Source organism: Harpia harpyja, chromosome 2 (genome assembly GCF_026419915.1).
Source record: "Harpia harpyja isolate bHarHar1 chromosome 2, bHarHar1 primary haplotype, whole genome shotgun sequence".
In the NCBI taxonomy this organism is placed as follows: Eukaryota; Metazoa; Chordata; class Aves; order Accipitriformes; family Accipitridae; genus Harpia; species Harpia harpyja.
The window spans coordinates 88,101,047-88,121,707 of NC_068941.1; the positions used below are offsets into that span (position 1 = coordinate 88,101,047).

Here is a 20,661-nt window from a genome sequence, read left to right on the forward strand (position 1 = left end):
CAATATATGCTTGTTGACAAGTCCCCGCACTGCTCATGTAGAAATAATTCTGTCTCCAGAGAAAAGAGGACGAAGAGCCATGGGAAAAGGTCTGCTTTTCAGTTCAATATAGAGCGGTGAGGATCACAGGCAAAAGACAGCTCTGAACCAAACCTGTAATAAATGAATCAGCTGTGACTTTCATTACTCGCTCTCTGTGCATGAATTACTTATTGATCATTATGCCAAACAACATTAACTGTGTGAAATCCTCTGTCTCACTGAGGTAATAAACCTGTCATGCAAATAGTAACTAAATTCATTTGGGTTTGGAAGCAACAGCAAACTCTGCTACGTTTAAGTTGCAAATTTTGTGTGAGCTCTGTAAAAATGTCCTGTTTGCTCTCTGATGTTAAAATGAGCTGTTGTGAAAGGTCCCGTCCTGCGTTGGATAGTTTAGTTTAATGATTGTCTTTGGCCGAAGAGCCCTGTCTGCCTTCAAGGATTTTGTATGTTTGCTGTTCATGAAACACTTTTGGATTCTGCATTAAAACTGTTGACCACACATAGCAGAAAATGGTGGCTCAAGTTAAGCTTTTAAATTAATGGCGCAGCTCTTAAAATTGCTGAGTGTTCAATATTTATCAGTTTTTGCATTTTCTGCCTTTAAAATACCTGCCCTTTCAGACAGTCGTTTAGGAGAGGGGGGGAAGAAAAAGAAAATCATTATGTAATTTGTTATGTAGTTGATGGCAGGGGTTTAAATGCTGCTGATCCTTACTGGTTTTGTGGTGTTATTGCCCATTAACCTTCATTTGAAATGGGTGGCAGTGCTAGGGCATGCTGTACCTAGGGCGGCTGCTGCTTTCTCACCTGTAATATTTAACTAATGGTGAGCAGTTAACATGCTTTAATTTTACAGCTAAAATTTAAGTTGACTTATTTCCTGGGGAATGCTGTTTCATGGTTTGAGAATTGTCGGATGCTTCAAACTCTGCTCGTTAAACTTGCTGAGATGAGAAATGCAACCCCTAAGCAAAGAGGTATGCAGCTGGAGAATCTAACTGAATACTTCCACTTTCTCTAAAATAGGGATTGTAATTAGTGGAATGATTTGACTACGAGCCAGTTTGAGCAGCCTGGCTTAATCTAAATAAAACCCAATGCTTTGAGCAAGTTTTGTCTCCCTTTTCCCGAACTAGGCGTTAATAAGTAAATTAAATAACGAGATGCAAAAAGCTCAAAATAGTACCGCAGAGCTCTTGGCAGGCAAGAAAGCATCTGTTTCTGCAGGCGGGATGAAGGGGAAAAACAAGTTGGGTCTCCATCCTTGTCTGCCATGACAGCTCTCCTTCATCCCAGAGCTCATCCCGGCTGGTGATGCTCCTGAGAGCTGGGTACCACCTTTCTCTCTGCTTTCCTGTGAATCACGTTTGCTTTTTGAGATGGCAGCTGTGTGTATTCAAGTAGAAAAGGGCTCTGACATGACCTGGGCTGTGGGAATCCCACCCACTCAAGTGCTCTGTGGTTTTGGTACTTGGGATGCTTGAACGGGCTCTGAAATTGGACGTGTGTTTTAAGATTTCTGAGGAAACACTGTACGACTGTCATTTTTACGTTTTTTTTTTTGTCTTTGAAACTGCTGCATGCGAATCTTTTGAAGCTCAGAGTTAAAAGAAGTCCGTAGAGTCCACTATGAAACTTCTCCACTGTGTCAGCAGTGGCTGAAAGTCGATTCAATGTGTCTGGCTGCCTTTAAACTGAAAAAGACACCAGCAGCACGAGTTTTTATTTATACCTTTGCATAGAGAATTTTAGCATAAGAACAAAATGGTTCCTGAAAACTGTTGTCCAGTGACTGGTACCTTTGTATTTTTCATGTGTCAAAGAGGAATTTATTACCATCATTGCTTTACCTCTTATTCCTTGTTCTATAAATTTTCTCTGACAGATTAATTTAAAGCACAGGAGATGAGAGGAAGTTACTGACCTTGTGATGCATTGATAAGTCTGTGGTTAGGTCTGGGAAGCATTCAGCATGAAATTTCCTCCTATTAATAACCTGAAGTTTGGTATTTATTTGTGTTAAATAGCAGAAATGAGTCCTAAAACGCTAAGATTGCCCTCAACGCTGTGGCCGTGCGCATTCATCAGCCCGACGGCACGGCAGAGAGCTGCTTTGGGCCGGGAATAAAAGTACAGTCAAGAGGAAAACAGCCTTGTTAGATGCACAAGTCACATCAACACCTTCAGATCCTTGCCATGAAGGCGGAGCGCGGCCGGGCGGACAATGCAGCAGTGTTTGAACGTGCTGGAGGGAAGCACTCGACGTTGAAGTGGGTTATTGCTTTCTGCTCGGGAGGACTCCGCGTAAGTGGTTCTGCTAATCCTCCCTGATAGGGTGCATCGAAGTATCGCATCTTAGTTTCAGCAATTTTAAAGCAGGACTGAACTTCTTATAGGGGTTAAGGGTGCTTACCGTAGGTGGTCGGTGTTTCTCTTGTAAGTAATGTTTTAAGAGATCTCGTTTATGAGTAGAGATAACTAAATGAAAGTGTAAGCAGCGAACTGGGAAACTGGAACAAAGCAAAAGCTTTTCCTTTCTTCTTTTTCTTAATAAACTAATGTGAATTTTGTGCAAAATCCCTTTAGTGCAAACGTGCTTTTCCTATGGATGTTACTGGAGTGAGGGAAGAACTCATGATGACTGAATCCTAAATAAGGAGGTGGGATTTTTTTTAGAGACGGTTAGTTGAGAGGTGGCCTGTAAATCATGCTCAGCTTGGTAGTGAAGTGAGGGGTTATATCAAAACTTTGCATAACTAGTGTTGAGCCTCCGTCTTTGTTTTTGTTGTTACAAATCTGTTGGGAGCAGATGGAATTTCATTTTTTTTTCCTGCTACTGTCCAAGAATAACTCCTTTCTAAGTCATTTTGGAGGCAACGGGAAAGGTGCATATGGCAAACGTGGAGATGGAAGCAATGGTTTTTGCAGCTACGCCTTCTCTCGGGGAGTTTGGCCCTTTGCTGGATGGCTGCAAGCTCTGCAGACGTGCCCCTCTGGAGTGCCCACCCCAACTCTACCCCGCTGTTGGTTAAATAGTTTCTGTTGGATTTCTGTTGTGGTTTTGGTTTGTTGGTTGTTTTTTTTAAGGGAGGATTTCTTTGCTCTGCAGTGATTATCAAGGGAGCTGTGCGTTAGATGCTGCCTTACTACAAGAAAAGAGAAAAAAACAACATGTATGCATACCCGCCTCTGCAACTGAGAAATCAGTAGGCTGGCGGTTGTGACCTTCCCTGCACTGCCGAGCTATTTCATAGACAAACACTCAAGAGCTACTTATTGTATAAAGAAATGCTAACAGCTCTTGGATTATAAAGATACTGTAGCGAGTCTGTTGCTAAGGGTGCTTTGACACAAACCATAGATTCTGTGTTATGTGCCAATGAGTGCATTGTTTCCAAATTTTCAACATTTATTCCAAAAATAAAATGGTTTCTCATAGTCTTTCCTTGATTAAAATGCACTTACGTCTATTGTTTGCAAGCATTTTTTTTTTTTTTAAAGTGAGTTTTTTCTTGCTGCTTCTTCCATCCCAGTAAGGAATCAAGGCTTGGTGTTTTAATAGCCAAGAATCGGTCTTGGTGGGTTAGGAAATATGTGATACGGATTGTAAATTTTATTGTACAGATGCATTTAATAAAGCGTAGCAGTTTATAGTGTCTAAAACCACCCCTTTTCCTAAGGGATTTATACTTGCTGATCGCAGCGAGGCTGACAAACACTCTCCAGTATTTGAAAATCACTGCAACTCTTCACCACCTTGACTTCAGAGCTGTTGAGTTACTGGATGTCTTTCACATTTGGTTTATTTTCTCAGGCTCTTAAGTAAACATTGTGGTTGGAATGGCGTGCGTTTACTTCATTCTTGCAAGAAGCTGGTGGAAAAGCTTAGGCTAGCTAGTGGAGTAAGCTAAGTGTAGTTGAACTGATCTGTGCCAGCAGTAGAAAGTTTTCATTTAAAGGATTAAGGTGATTTAATCAAATCTATGTGAAGTCTGGCGCTTTTTCCATTCGCTAAGCTAGGATAATGGCTGCGTGTGTGGGTGTAAACTGGTACAGGTGACTTCTCATCTCATAGGCGCGAACAGCATTGTATCAAAAACTGTATTTCTTTATGGCGGCAACTAAATGAGGGATTTGCAGAGCATTCATGGAGTTAACCAAATTTGTTGACTCTTTCAGAGGAATTTTCACCAGCCCTTTAACTTCCCCTAATAGAAGTCTGTGCACTGGAAGGTTTGCATAGGTGGATTTTTATGCTCACCAAACATATGGCTGTATTGCACTGACCTTCTTAAGCATCAGCATTTCTGGTGCTGACTTGAACGTACAGGTTGGTGTTAATATATAGATGTGCTAGAGTTGTGTTTGATAGCAAATTAATTCTTGAGGAACCTTAGAGTTCAATATACTTCTCCCCTCCCTGATTACCATCTTAATGCCAGATACTTTCATGTTGGTACGTAACCTATTTTGGCAGCAGTGTGACTGTGTTTGGGGGCGTATCGAGTAGATGAACCCAACGTACTGCTGCAGCAGAAGCACAAGAGGAGTGAGAACACGTAGCCGTACGAGCGCTTGGTATTTGCATTTTTAGTATAAATGTAGTCCTGCCTAAATTCAAGTCATCTGGATTATTCTTTATTTTTGAGTTTTGTTCTGCTTAACAAAGGGAAACTTCTCAAGGAAGCTAACTGTGTACATCTGCCTTGATTAAATACTTGAAGTATTCAATATTTAGCTCCTTTTTTTTCCGACTTGGTGTGAAATTGCTTTCATTAAAAATGAGTCATTTGGGGAAAATACCACTCGTGCTTTTCTGCAAGGGGTTACAAATCATTCTTTTTCTCACTGTGATTAAGAATTTAGCACAACAGTCCATGGGATAGAGGAACAGCTGGCTTGAACTGGAAAATGTAAGGGGGGGGAAGAAGGACTGATATACTAAGTGTTTATGGAAGGTGATGACAGTTCTGTACCAGTATGTATGTGGAAATGAGAAGGCCCTGTAAACCGAGAAATTAGAAGAGAGCGCTTTTTGTTCCCATCTTTCTTTCTCTTGGGTATTGGCAATCTTAAGATAAGTGTTGCTTATTCATGTTATAGAGGTAGGTGTTCATCTCCAGCTGCTTCTGCAGGTGCTGAAAGATGTTCGGTGGGAAGGGAATAGAACTGGAAACAAAATTAGGCTCTGCGGTCAAGAATCGACGATGACCTGGGTTCCCCTCCGTAAGCCAGCGGTCGTAGTCCCCGGTTGAATGACCGTTCATAATCTTTTAGGTGTACGTGCTGGAGTGGCTATTAGGGAAGGGAGCTCATGTGGCTGGAGAAAATATGTCTGGGAGCAGAATTCACTGAAATGAGGCAAAAAATGGAATATTTTAATCAGATTTTAGAAGACTGTACTGATGGAAAAGATTGGATTATTTTTATTAGTGGTGCCCTGTGGACTTCTCCATCTCCCCTCAGTTGATTTCTTCCCTGTCCCCTCCTTAAAACCAAGTAATATTTACATGCCTTTCATTCTTTACAGTAATACACGTGAGGAGAAGGACATTTTTGGGGCAGACAGGATATTCTTGTATGATATAAACATATATACTTTATTTCTAGGGGACCACACTTTCCTCATTCTCTCAAGTTTAATATTCGATGCTTACAAGGGCTGCTATGGATGTTGTATTAATCGCACTACTTGTGGCATCCTTGAGAACAGTTTCCTTATTAGCATGTTTATCAAGGAATAATTAATTACTATCATGTCTGAAAATTTGTTTCATTAATAAATATAATATTTTCTTCCAAGTTGTTTTTTGGGTGCTTAGTTGTCACGTGCTACACGGATGTCACGGATGTCACTTGTGTCAAGAAGCAGAAGAAAAAACTGCCACGTGTTGCATTTTATTGGGTGTAGAAGCTCTTGTGAATATTCAGTAAAAACTGTTGCAGCAACAGATCGATGTAAACAAACCCAGGCTGCCCCAAACACATGTTCCAGCCTGGATTCCTCTTTGACTATTGATTCCCTGCTCTTTGCATGACCTTCTCCGTGTCACTTCAGCCAGAAATCTGCTTTAAAATGTTAGAGACTGTCATTCTGTAGGTTCACAAAACCCTATCTGTATCTTGGGACGTATTTGTACTGTTTTAGTGATCTGCACCTGAGGATCTGCGTCAAAATCCTTTTTCAGGTCAGAACCAAATGGAAGTTAACCTTCACACTAAGCTGTTTTCTAACTTATGTTTTTTTTTTTTTTTTTTTTTTCCTTTAAGGGAACAATTTTCCCAGCAGGTAACACTGATACATAGTAGCTTAGAAATTTTTGAATGTCAGACAGGAAATAAAAGAAATTATTTCTATCCCTGTTAGGAAAGTGGGTCAAGCTGTGATATTTATTTATAGGATGTCTCAATATTTTGATATTCCTTTTTTTGCTTCAAAACTGACTGATCTTGGACTTGAGCTTTTCTGTAAATGCTGCTACCAGGTACTATGCTCTGCATTTGGCCTAGAAATCAGCAGTGGTGGAGGGGGCCAGGCTTGCAGCTAGAACAGACTTTAAACTTGCTTCTTGAGCATTCGAATGGAGTATTTTGGGGTGCATTGGTTAGGAAGAACTGGGCAGCGGCTTCATGCCTGGCTTTGGAAAGGGGAAAGGATTGCTGCTGCTGATTTTATTTTTGTTGTAGAGACTTGGGGTTTTGCATATGTCTTAGTAAAGTGCAGCAGGATGATTGTCCTCCACTCCATGGGGATGACCTTAAACTCCATTTATTTCTGATTTTTTGCTGGCTGGAAGGTTAAGTCGGCAGCTCAGCTCCATTTCATTCCCAATACAACACACGTCCCACCAACGAATGCTTTTTGCCTGGGTTTAAATGTAGGACTGGTAACTTGAAAGCTTATCAAAGTAAAGTGCTCTTCAACTGGAGGAGAATATTGACGTGTCTGTCAATTCTGAGCATGTGCTTTAAAAATTTTGATTACGATGCCTTATTTACAAGGTACACAGGTGTGGTGTACTGCAGTTGAAATGCTTGTACATGTACTTAAGATACATTTTTGACTAATTGAATATTTCTAATTTTGGGAAAGTGCTGAAAAATCATCCGACAAACCTTGTGTGCTATTTGCAACTGAGTGTGAATCACAGTTAACTTTTGAAACAAAAGGGAGGGCAGAATAACGAGTGAAAAGATGTTGACTGCTAGAAAAATGGATTCAAATTGGTAGAATCAGAAGTGCATCTTGAAATGGTCTAAAATAGCTCATTTGTAAAAAAAATATTTCTTTAGTAGATTATTAAGCCTTTGAGCTAGCAAGATCTTGAAGAAATTTGTCTAGATATGTGTTAAGTTCTGCACAGACCGAATATGTGTAGACTCTTTTCTGTTAAAATTACACTGATTGTATTTTACCCTAATATGAGTTGGGAAATCTTGCATGTATGAATACAGATGATACAAGCAGGAATTGTTAAACTAGAATCTTGCATAGAATTTGTTATATTTTTAATTTCTAACCAGAATTTAAGTAGTGCAACACGTTATTTTTTAAAAAGGGACTCTGTAACCTTCCAGAGTGGGATGATGGATTTAGATAATAAAGGATTCTGCCCTCACCCCTTCTAGAAAACTAAACAAAAACATAATGATTGGAGATAAAGTTTGATAATTGCAAACTGGAATTTGGACACGGATTAAGAAAAAAAAATTAAATGACATGGGTTTTTTTTAATCCTTATGCATATATTTAGAACCATCATCTTTTTTTCTAGAAGATAGACTTTATTTAAACATAGGTTATAGTGTTTGTTTTATATATTACCTGAAGTCAGGCTGGATCATCTAATGCAATGAATTTTTTTTTGCTTTTCCAGTGGTAGTCCTTGATGGGACCTGTCTGGCTCTGGAGATCTTTCATCATTAGCCTTTAATGATTCTCCTTGATGATCGCAATAATGTGTTTTCTCCTTACTTTCATCTTGCAGGGTGTTGAGTTTTGGGTGATGCTGAGGCAATTTGTGCGGGGTAAGACTGTTTGCAAGGGCTCTTGGCCAAAAGTTGTAAGGATTCATTGCGTGCAAGGGGTTGATATATTCCTTTTTCTGCTGCAAAGTTAGATGGCTTATGATGTGCGAGCTTTATTTGCTTCTGCTCTGCGCTGTTGTCTCCTCCTGCCTGGCGTGAAGCAGACGACTTACTGCTATAAACTCCAGGAGCATTTCAGGACCACCAGTGAAGGATGAGAGTCGAGTTTTTTCTAGACGTCACAAACACTTGCAGCTAAATTATCTTTATTTCAGAGAACTAGGCCAAGATCCAATAAATGGATTTGTGAACAGATGGGGAAAGCATAGTGCAACTGTTATATCAGCTTAATAGACAACTGCTGTAGCGTCCACCATCTGCGTGGCCGTTGTCTCAGGTCCGAGTGTTGGATAAAGGTGGGCTTCAAGGGGATGTCGTGAAGTGGCCTTTTGTCATGGTAACACTTCTGCGTGTAATACAGGCACTGGGCAAAGTGTTTTGAAGAAAAAAAAAGACTGATAATCAAGATTGGAGTCGTTGCGGTATGGAGGCGGAGATCAATGGTAATACAGAGATAGTAGAGCAAAGCCACAGAAATCTGCGCGTACAAAATACTGCTTCTGTAAATACCGCTCTTGTGGTGTATTGATAATAATAATATCGTCTATTCTTTGTTTTCCCCAGTAAATTTGAATGGGGGGAAGAATTTGCAGTAGTCAAGGTACACAATAATGTTTACATTTACACCGCAGCTTGGATGTTTAGTTTGACAGAGATAAAGCTGAGGTTATGCAGTGAACGATGCTGTTTTGTGGTCTCTGAGTTGGGGCAGGAAATAAAGAAAGAGTAGGATAGACAGGGATCTAAATTTGAGATATTTTCAGTTTGAATTGAATAGCTGGAGAAGCTTAGAGGCAAGAACATCAGGTGGAGCTACAGCATGTTTCTGGTGCGTCCAAACGCGGATGTTATTACAAGGCAGGGTCTCTAACTGGTGGTTGTGAAACTGGTGAAATGTCTGTGTCTTTTGAGATCCAGCATACTTTTTTTTTTTTTTTTTTTTTTGCCCCAGTGCCTCTGGCGTGAGGAAATGGGGTTGGAGGAGGGAAACGGCTTTTCCTTTATTGTTTCTGTTGTCCGAGTGTTGAGGTTGGGTAATTTGGTGTCTTGTCGAATGATTTCTCCCTGGGTATAATTTGCTTACATATTATTACAACTTTTGGGTTTGTAGGGCAAGAGAGAAGGCAAGCTTCTTCCATAAAGAGGAGCTGCAGTGCGTTTTTAGATTAAATGTCTTTGAAATTCCTCTCCTTCCCCAGCAGGAGAGCTGGTTGGGCAAGCAAAACTTTAAAGGAATGACTAGACAACTGGGACAAGCTCCAGGTGTGGCTCAGTTTATTTAAGCCAAGGAGGGGATGCATTTAAAGGTCAGGGCTGCTGATGATGCTGAAAGCAGCTGGCAGCGCTGGTGGGATAATGGCAGAGGCACCAGCCAGCCCCAAAAGAGATGAATTTGATGGCATTCATTTTCAGTGACAGCAGAAGAGCAGGAGCTGGGATGGTGTGTCAAGATTGGAAGTGTGACGGAGATACTGGTGGCCAACTGGAGAGGAGCAGTGTTCAAAAATAGTTGGTTTCTAGCTTGTTGACTTAATGATTTTTAAGACTGTAGCAGCATTTGTTCCTTCTGATCTCTCTCAGGCTGTCCGCAGTCATTCAGTCTTCTCTGGAGTGCAGCAGCTTGTCAGATCAAGGCATATCTTTCAGGAGCAAAGAGGGATTTAGCAGGTTTGCAAGTATCAGTGCTGCACGTTGTGACTCAGACAGGAGAGGCTGTGTTGATAGGTTTTACCTGCTGCCGTTTCTCTGAGCATCCTTTCTCAGACCTCGAAGGGCTTTCCAGGCTCTGCCCTTATCTCTGATCAGCAGCCAGGAAATCACTTTCCATATTTTTACATATCTCACACAGAAGAGCAAAGCTAATCTCTTCCTTTGAAGAAACAGTGTTTCCCATATCAAATTAACTGTGTCAGTCATTCAAATTTTTTTTTTTTTTCCCTGAAGCAAGACAGCTCTTAAGCATCAATTCAACTGTACCATGGAAAGTGGGATGAAAACAGAAGCTACTAAACATAGAGGGTGATCATCACTCCCCTCTGACCTCTTTCCCATGGTGAGATTGGCAGAATGGTGCAGAGTGACCTTGAAATACCTGATCCTCTTTGGGAGGAAAATCCTGATGAAGGCAATGCAGAGGATGGTTTTGTAAGCGTTGGAATAGCAGCTTGCTGCTGTGAGAATGGTTGAAGATGCTCTTTGCTTGCAAAGCCATCAGATTTTGTAGGGATTTCATGGCGGTGTGCCTCTCAGTCACAGAGTACAGCAGTTAATGGCATTATTGTGGGAATTTTGAGCTCTCACTTTTCATATTGAGTGTTCAGATCGGCCGGGGTTGTAGCAAACTACTGGGAGGCACTTTCACACCCACTTTGTGCAGCTTGTGGCTTGATGGGAATTGCTTGAGTACTCTTTGCTGGAACCATTGAGGAACGTCCCCGTTGAGGTTGGGACCTTTCTTCAGATCCCGTGTCAACCCGCCAGCACCCGAGGAGGACGAGGAGATGAGTTGGGGGGTAGCACCATCCACAAGCTCTTACTTCAGAGTTTTGGAAATGACAGGGTAGAGCTGTCTCCAAGCCGATGCAGAAACTGGTGCGATAGCTCCATGGAGGAGTAGCTAAAAAAGCGTTAGGGTGAACAAACAGTGACTTTGCACCCTTAGATGTAGAGTTAAGGTGATCAGATATGACATTTCAGGGGTTACGGTGGCAGCAGTGACTTTTGTGTGAGTTTACACATCTTAAAGAGGACTCGGTTATTACGGTTGCAGTGGGGTGGGGGCTTTGGATGTGGGAGGGGGTCTCTATGTACACCCAGAGTAGTTCATAGTCTTTGGTTAGGTACCTATTGCTGCATAGCCTAAATCCTTATCAAATTTGATTTTTCAGTAATGTCATTAGCTTCATCGGTGTGAGACCTGGCATGTAATTAATTATATCTTCCTAGCTGTACCTGTGGTGTGGCACCTAGCTGGAAGAAGAGGGGATTTAGCTGTTACACATTAGAAATTCATGAAATAAACAAAATCTATGCATCTATCTGCTTCTGTCATCCCCTATGTCGCTGATCACTATTCCATGCCTATAAATCAGGGCATTTGCTTATAGCAAACCCTGGAAGGATGTATCTTTTAACCTCAGTGCGTTTATTGAGAAAAGGAACAAAGCTAAATTGTTAATCGATTTAGGCTAGTATGCCATTGTTCTGGTAATAGGCTGTAACAGCCCTTTCTTTATTGGCTTCAACTGCAAATTTACCCGAAACAATGCCTTTTAATTGTGGTGTGCTTGAGGCAGCCCAGCAACACTTGGGAAGGAAAGGGGAGAGAGAAGGAAAACTCATTGTTTGCATCAGTCTCTAGATTTAGCAACTTCAAAATTAGGCTGAGCAACTGGGTTTTGGGTTTGTTTGGGGTTTTTTTTCTTTCCTTTTTTGTATTTTTTTTTAGTGGAAAGGCTGTCTCTAGACAATATGCTGATAAGTCTTCTGTGGCGTTAAAAGTGTCACTGCAGTCTTACTGAAGGCAAAACAAACTAATTTTGAGACCCATTGATGACCTCTTAGAGGTTAAGGTTTAATGTATTTTATAAACCAAACCAGCCTGCTCACCTTTTCTGGTCAGTAATGAAGAAAAGGCAATCTGGATTTTCTCTTTTGTACTTCTTCTGATGACAATAAACATATTCAATACCCCATTGCCAGCATGTAGCATACCTTTAATTTTGCAGTGCTTTGGAAGTAATTGCTGCAAAATGATTTAGTCCTAAGTTATAAGCTACTCTCGACTTTGTGACTTTTTGTACTCAGCTATTGGCAAGAGGATTGCTTTAGATTTATTAGATGGTAATTAGATAACAGCTTTGAGTCTTTGCCTAGTTGTGCAGTTCATGTCTCTGTAGGAACTTTGTCAGTGTATGCTAATTTGTATTTGAAAAATATACACTGCTAGTATTACTCGTGGTGTTATTAAAAACACATGGATTTATCTGGTAATTTCTAGCACTCAGATTTTGCTTTTTACCCAGGAGATACCATTGCTTGCTGTCTGATTTTCTTGTGCTAGCGTTGTGCTTTTCAGGGGCTCCCAGAACTAGCAGGGAGTAGCTAAATACACAGAATTCTTTTACATAAAATATTTCTCTTTGAAGCTCTCTGTTGTGAGATCTTCATCCTTTTCATTGCTTCCCTTTTGTCTTTGTCTTAGAAAAAGCTGAAATAGGCAGCACTCAGAGTTCGAGCCCTTCGAATACGTGTGCTGTAGATTCAGCTCCCTAACTCTCTTTTTTCCCTTTTGATTCTTAAATATTGCGGTCCACTTGAAAATCAGTGAAAAATTTACACCAGCTGTACATAACACTGTTGCCACCTGGTAATGTTTGAAACAAGGCCTAAGTAGGGTGTGTACGCACATAAGTATATATAATCAATGTGTAAGTATATATTTTTAAATCTGAGTTTTGTAAACAGATCCTTGAAATAGTTTTTCCACCCTGGAGGTTTTAAAGGCATTACTGTAGCTTTGTAGGCGCTAAATGTGTTACCTGTGCTTTGTGTATGTTTTTCCACCTGTGTGTATGTGTGTTTATGCATCAGAGATAATAACTAAATGACCTTGCTTTTTTATTTTCTTAGGGTGTAGCAACTGCTCCTTGCAGAGTAGTAGATGTAACACCCAAGTAGTACAGAAGTGCTTCTTGTAGAGTAGCATCAGGTACTACCAATTTAACAAAGACAAATGGGAATCGATACCTTTCCATACTTTCCGGTGTCTGATTTTTGCATCTGAGTGATAAAATTATCAGTATGCACAAAGCATTTAGTAGGGCAAAAGACCTCAGAGCCTGGTGGCATTGGTAGCAGGTTACCTGGAGGTCGGAGTTTTCTGGTGTACCTCGTGAGAGCAGTCCTGAATTATATCCCCGTGTATGTTAGGAAAATGTCCCGTGTTGAAGTACTTCATTCCTGGAGTGTTTTTCCTCCTGGAGTTACTCATGTATTCCCTTCCTGAGCCTTTGCTCACAGACAAAGCCAGAAGACTGTGTAGAAGATGTCCTAGTTATCAGCGCCCACCAGTCCCACTGTCACGTATAGCGCAAACAGAACCGAGTCGGAAGGGACAAGGGGTTTTGTTTGCTTTTTTTACTAGGGCTGGGAGATCAGTTTAGCTTTCTGTATTGAATGTAAAGATAAAATCCGAGCTTCAGTTTGCTTTTAGTGCTTAGTATTTATTTCTGTCTGTCTTGGAGGATGTGTCTGGGAGAGTGTTTGTAGAGTAACGCAGACCTGCTAATGCCCTGCTCATGCCAGGCAGGACGTGGGATACAAACTTAGTTCCTATTTCTTTTGCTTTCAGAGACATCAACTCTGATTTTTTTTTTAATATCCTGTATTTGTTCGTAATGGCAGCAGCTTGTAAAGCTTAGTAAGGAATCTGAATAACTTAGACATAAGTACTTAACTAATAGCATATCAAAGAAATTTGACTTTGGTTATTTTTTTAAACCTAAACCCCATGTTTTGTTTTTGCATTGCTGAAATATGATTAAATTATGTTGATGTTGAAATGCCTCCCCCCCCCCCCCAAGATGTGGCATGGCTGGGGCTACAGTACTAACGGGATTAATTTCCACCCCCTCTCCATCATTCTTGGTGGCGTTTCTGTGGTGAATGATTTAGTAATTTTTTCCAACGAAAATTGTTCAAAGAGTTTTCTGAGCAGAGGCTCTTTGAGAGCTTGACAGATTGCATAAGGTTGTTTTTAGCTTGTGAGACTTGCTCAGGTTTCCAGAGTCTGTTTACTCTTGGTTGCATGCAAAGTGCTGTCAGTGTTGAAGTGTTGATACAGTTTGATTCCTAGTTTTTCCATAGATATTGTTTTCAAAAGGATGAATTTTTAGACAAAACGTCTAGATGTTCTTGCCTACCACTTGGAATTTGCATCTGTTTTTGCAAGGTTCTGGTCAGTAGATGAGTAATTTGAATTTTCAAAGATGTTGAAGCCTTAAAATAAATACATATATATATATATGTGTGTGTGTGTTCATTTATCTACATCTATATTTACATCTACATCTATCTGTATCTCCACAGAAGGTACAAATGCTTCCTGTGCTTCTGAAAATTGGAGTTGTTTCTTCGCTTGCTTAAGTATAGATCTCCCACAGAACTTTAGTAACTGGCTTTTAAAAATGTCAAGCTACATTTCTGAGGTTGAAAAGTATTATAATAAATTAATATGGAGGAAGAGGAAGGAGGTTTCCAAAATCTGTGGGGTTTGCCTTTTTTAATTTGGATCAGAGATGAACCTTAAAAGTGTTCTGTGGAAAAGATTCTGGAAAACCATTCTGAGTCAGTCAAAATATTTAAAAAGGATTAAATGATAACATTAACAGATCACTAGGAAAAGACACAGCAAAAGGTTCCAAGATACCGTTTTTGGGAACTTGTGATCTTGCTTCCTTTTCTTTTCTGCCAAATTTGATTTTGCAGAGTGTTTTTGTTTTACTAAAACTGTGTTTTAAGTAGGACGATTTAATTCTGCCAGAAGGCTGTGATTTGCTCCAGCCATGTGCTGAAGATGGAGTTTATAACCTCTCTAGGTAGGAATCCTGTTTCAGATGCCAGTATGTGCTCTGCCAGAATGTGGTGTTTGGGCATTTCAGATACTGCTTCCATTTGATGTCATCCTTCCCTGGTAATTTATTTTCAACTGTTTCTGCTATGCTTCAGGTATTTGTTAAAACCAATCTGGAATATTTTGACTAATGCATATGAGATGGGAGTGTGCATCCGAACGGTCTGGCTCTTGGTTTTGTCTTCAGCCCATGCGTGCTTCTACCACTCTCTATGCTAAAGGAGAGGATGCAGAATCTCAGTATCGGGTTATTTTTTGGGAGCCAAAGTGATGTATCAGATCTGCTGCCCCAAACTCCTGCTAGATCTGTCTCCCTCAGCCTGGTGAAGTGTGATTGTCTTCTCTGTTGTCCATGGTCTTTGAAGAAAACATACCTTGTTAAAATCTATGGAAGGAGGAGTTACAGCTGCAGCCAGTAGATTGCTACCTTCATTTTGTCTTACGGCGTGGATGTGTGTGGTTGTCACATCTTGTGTAGGAGTAATAGAAATGTGAAAGTAGGTTTTGCACAGCTTTGCTCACTCTTTCCAGTACCTGTATTCATGCTCATTACAAGTAATGAGCATTGCAGGTAATGAGCATGAATATCCTTCGTACCACAACAAAGGGTTAAGCATAGTTCTGAAATCTGTTCTGAACTTTTCATCAAAACACCCTTCTGAGCTCCAGACTGAGTTTCACAGAATCATAGAATCACAGAATGGTTTGGGTTGGAAGCGACGTTTTAAAGGTCATCTTGTTCCAACTCCCCTGCCATGGGCAGGGACATCTTCAACTAGACCAGGTTGCTCAAAGCCCCATCCAAAACACTTCCAGGGATGGGGCTTCCACCGCCTCTCTGGGCAACCTGGTCCAGTGTCTCACCACCCTCACAGAGAAGAATTTCTTCCTAATATCTAATGTAAATCTATCCTCTTGCAGTTTAAAGCCATTACCCCTTGTCCTATCACTACATGCCCTTGTAGAAAGTCCCTCTCCAGCTTTCCTGTAGGTCCCCTTTAGGTACTGGCAGGCTGCTGTAAGGTCTCTCCGGAGCCTTCTCTTCTCCAGGCTGAACAACCCCAACTCTCTCAGCCTGTCCTCATGGCAGAGGTGTTCCAGCCCTCTGATCATCTTCGTGTCCCTCCTCTGGACCCGTTCCAGCAGGTCCATGTCTTCCCTGTGCTGAGGACCCCAGAGCTGGACGCAGTACTGCAGGTGGGGTCTCGCGAAAACGGAGCAGAGGGGCAGAATCCCCTCCCTCGACCTGCTGGCCACCCTGCTTTGGTTGCAGCCCAGGATAGGGTTGGCTTTCTGGGCTGCGAGCGCACGTTGCCAGCTCATGTCCAGTTTTTCATCCACCAGTACCCCCAAGTCCTTCTCCACAGGGCTGCTCTCAATCCACTCATCCCTCAGCCTGTATTTGTGCTTGGGATTGCCCCGACCCATGCGCAGGACCTTGCGCTTTAGCCTTGTTGAACTTCATGAGGTTGGCACGGGCCCACCTCTCAAGCCTGTTGAGGTCCCTCTGGATGGCATCCCTTCCCTCCAGCGTGTCAGACCACACCACACGTGTTGGTGTCTTCGGCAAACTTGCTGAGGGTGCACTCCATCCCACTGTTTGCTGCTGCTTGTTTGGCCATCCCTGCAAGCAGCGTCTAGACAAATGCGGTTGTCTAGAATTTGCACCGTACAATGTTTTGCAGATGTTGACAAAAAGTCCTTCGCTGGCTTTTTTCCCTTCTCTCTTTCAGTGGCATCTTGAATTTTTAATGGTTTTAAACACTGGTGTTCATTGAGTGTCCTGGGATGAATGATTCCAACTGTACTTTCTGCTTTTAGATCCTTCTCCAAAGTCTTTTGCTACCGTCAAGTTGTCATCTCCTGTTTATAGGCGCAGAGGGGAAGGGGTGTTCGTAGGGTAGTCCTGGCACTGTCCTGGCGGTGGGGACCGCTCGGATTTTTGACTTCAGTGAGTTAATTTGGGATGACGTGGGGATGGGAACATGCTACCGAAGGTCGGGGATGCCTGGAACTGCCATGCTCTGACATCGTTCTGAGTTATGCAGCCCTTGATGCCTGAGGAATTAAGGTCTTATTTTGCACTAGAGGGTTATGGGGATCAGTCCTCTGTTCGGGAGGTCATCAAGGACCTTGTGAAGAGTCAAATGCAGAATGGGCAAGAGGTTGTGCCATGGACTTCATCTGAACTTCTTGCAAGAATTGTGTAGTTTGTCTAAATAAATATGTTAGGAGTAACTTTAGCTTTTCTGTTGGGGAATTCCTTTTGCTGGCTGGCTGGTATTAGTCTGTGTATTAGTCTTTGTTTGTGGAGGAAGGTCTTTTTTTTTTCCCTAGGGTGCTGATTTGAAACAATACCATCAGTCTGATGGGAAACCATCACTCTCAACTGTCATTCTTTAAGGACAATCATCAGAAAGCATGTACAGAGAGTTTTAACAGGAAAATCCCAATTGCCCCATTGTTTTGTGTTGCATTGTTGTTGGTTTGTTTGTAGTGGCTCTTAAGTAAATGAAGATCTAATGATGGATCTTCTAAATTTAGGAAATCATTTATGAATATTTAATATCATTGGAGACTAATGCTTGTCTTTTTTTTTTTTTTTTTTCAGACTCACTGGGCCTTCAGGGTATGTAACGGATGGGCCTGGAAATTACAAATACAAAACAAAATGCACCTGGCTCATTGAAGGAAGGTAAGTGTAGTAAACATCTTGGGTTTTAGTGTTGCTTATTGTAACTTTTAGGTGAGGTTTATCTGCATTGAGTATTTTTTGATCTCATGATTCTTTTTTTGCTATTCTTAAAACTAGATAGGGCAGCACTTAGGTATTTTTGGTAAATAAGGTTGGTTTTTTTTTTTCTGTAACTAAGCCTTCCAGACTGTCTTCTGAATTTGAGGTTTGCTGTGTAAAATACCCTTCACATTGAAACTGCACATGGAAAATGAGAATAAATGCATTTGTGTAAATAAATAAAGAACTAAAAATTATTTAATTGTTATCGTAGTGGGCTATTCAATGTTTGGGATTCACTATGTATGGGACTTTTGGCAGTATGAAAAAAGTAGAGGAAGCTCTATTAAAGCCCTTATTCATGAAGAATCACTTTCTGTAATGATGCTCTTCAGATACTTATTTGCTCGCTAGGCCATGAGGACTTCAGAGGGACCATTGACCTTTTTTGGCAAAGGTCTTCTGAGCTGTGAGAAGTCCCTTGGACATCTTCCTCTCATTTCCCTATTCTTCCTGTATTTGCTCTTTATATTGCTTCTAGTGATTTCTTGCAGAGATTTTTAGGAGCAGCCCATTTAGTACTTGTCTTCTGACTGTCACCTCGTTGATGCTACAGCAGTTCAGAGACTCTGACTTGTTGAAATACGTTTTTCATAGTACCAAGCTGTCGCCAGGACCGTAAAATGAATTTGTTTAGTCTCTAAAACTGTGTGGTCAATTATGATGCTGTGTGTTAACAGCTGTGCATTAAGTCACATTCCATACTGTTCCCTGAATCTGGAAGTAGAGAGGTTTGTGGATAGGAACAAGTCACGTGAGAGCATGCATGATTTCACTTGCATTGAACACTTTTAAGCTTGAGGTCTCTTGGCATCTTGGAGGATCAGAACTTACTAAAAGGCCAGGGTATACTTTCTTCTTTAGTCTTCTCTCTATGTTTGGGAGGTCTGATGGGTGGGGGGAATTGGTATTCACTTCATCTACTTCAGATGTTTATTTTGGATGAGTAATTCAAATACCTAAGCTCCCAAGATGTTCAAAGGTGAGGACTAAGCTGTTCCAGAGAGCCATGTAGATCACTGAAATTGGGAGCCTACCACTCACTATTAACTATATAAGGAGCCCAGTTCTTTAATGTGGTTAAGATCAAAAGTTAGATGCTGTCAGTAGCAACACCTCTTAATTTTTGTAGGTGATAAATACAACTGCAGTCAGTTCGGAACTACAAATAATTAAAAAAATGTTTTGCAAGGATGTCATTACAGACAAACCACCCTCAGCAATTCTAGTACAGTCAGCTTAACCTTCATAGCTTTTTTCCTAAAGGATAACGTGACTCATGTTTTTATCAGAAGTGAAGTGCTGCTCATGGGTCCCTGATAACGTCACCGTGACTGCTCCTTCAGCCTTTGCTAGTACTGAGAGGCTTCCTAGGGAACTACCACTTCATGGGGTTTGAAGTGAGATCTTACTTGCTGTAAAGAGGTGTACAAAAATGTTCCTCCTTTCATAGCCAGGCACTTAAGCTGATGTCCTTTTCCTGCTTCTGATTGTTTGTACCCTGCTGTCAGAGGATGGTGGTAAACAGAAAGGAGAGAATCATGCTGATTAAAACAGCTGAAATATGCACCCTTGTGAAAATAGCCCAAGCTCTCTGCCAAATGTGAAATTCCCAGAGAGATCTGGACTTGAAAAACAGCATCTGCAAAGCTGTTAAATTCTGCTGAGTGCCCTCACCTCGTTGCTAGCATATCGGTATGTGGACGGCTTTTGAGGTTAGCAAGTAAAGGTACAATCCAAATGTGCAATTGAAGAGGCTAGGTAAATTCAGATGTAAAATAAGCCGTGTGTTCCTTACTGTGCTCGTTTCCTTTTTGCATCGTTCCTGGCTCTTCTTGGCTGGTGTCTGTTCTGTGTCCTCATCATGGGGGTGTCCTTTTCATTTTTCCCCAGGAACATGAGACAAGGCAGATGAGATCCATCCAGCCTGGGGATGCCCATCTGAGGCAGAACCTGTAACCATGCGCCTTGCAATTCTGCAAATGAGTGCTGTCTGTTAATGAGTTGTTAGCTGTAGCAAAGATAGTATCTTTCTTTTTGTTCTTGGTCTAAAGCTTTTATTGATTAAGTGTTTTTTTTTTCTGCTCTACAGCTGTCATTTAAAATAGAAGCAAGCCCCCTACAATTTAATAGGCTGCTCAGTTTTGAAACAATGAGTGCTCTTTGTACCTTTTCTTTAAGCAAGACATTATCCTTGAGTTACACCTGCTGCTCTTTTTGCAAAGGTCTGGAGTAGATCATTCTGCCTATCAAAAATTATTCTTTTGCAGAATAACTCCCTAAAGAATTCCCCTTCTGTGGAAAGGAAGGAAGGAAGGACTCTATGGCAAGCTGACATTTTATTAATTTATTTGATTAGGATGAACAAGGATTTCATCTGAACCCAAGGGCAATGCTGTTGAAGAGATCCTAATCACTTGCATCTCTTATTTCAACAGCTAAAGCTGTGGGTAGGAAAAAGCAGTGCTACTGTAGATTCACTTTCTTTTTATCTTGGGGTCCAAGCATAATGTTAGTGGTGTTTTCACCCTCCTTGAGCTGAGCCCTAAATTAGGTGTCTGCTGTGGCTTCTGTGTGATTCTCTTTAGATGCATCTTTGCATATTAGCCATGAAACTAATGGTATCTAAATGCATGTTATTTGGTTATGGCTTAGTGGGCATCTTTTGTGTATGGAGGGAAAGAAATACTGATGTGTTTTGGTGTCTGAACTACTGTTTCCATCCCCACATGAACGAAATAAAACCTTTTTCCTGCTGATACATCTCAGAAGATCAGACCCCTTGCTGGTCTTCTCTTGACTTAGTAAGTCAACAGAGTAGACTCTTCTTGACCGGTGGTGTTAACATGGGGCTATGCTGGGCCTGCTACATTCAGGGGGAAGGCAGCAAGTCTCTTCCAGGATTTCAGCTCTTTCCTTCTCAACTGGTCCCAGTATTGTTTGTAACGCGTTTCCGGAAGAAAGTCAAGCAACCTGGTTAGCATTTGTAAGAAATGAGGGGCAGCGAGTGGTTACTACATCTTGAGAGTCCAAATAATAA

The 20,661-nt window shown here is 41.2% G+C and overlaps 1 protein-coding gene across 2 annotated transcripts in view; it reads left to right on the forward strand.

Annotated features, from left to right (window-relative positions):
- Positions 1-20,661, forward strand: part of ATRN (attractin) — a 155,089-nt gene that overhangs the window by 17,466 nt on the left and 116,962 nt on the right. For both annotated transcript variants that reach the window (XM_052780839.1, XM_052780838.1), the window contains exon 2: positions 17,439-17,522. In XM_052780839.1, the coding sequence (XP_052636799.1) occupies positions 17,439-17,522 (84 nt within the window). The remainder of the gene's footprint in view (positions 1-17,438; positions 17,523-20,661) is intronic.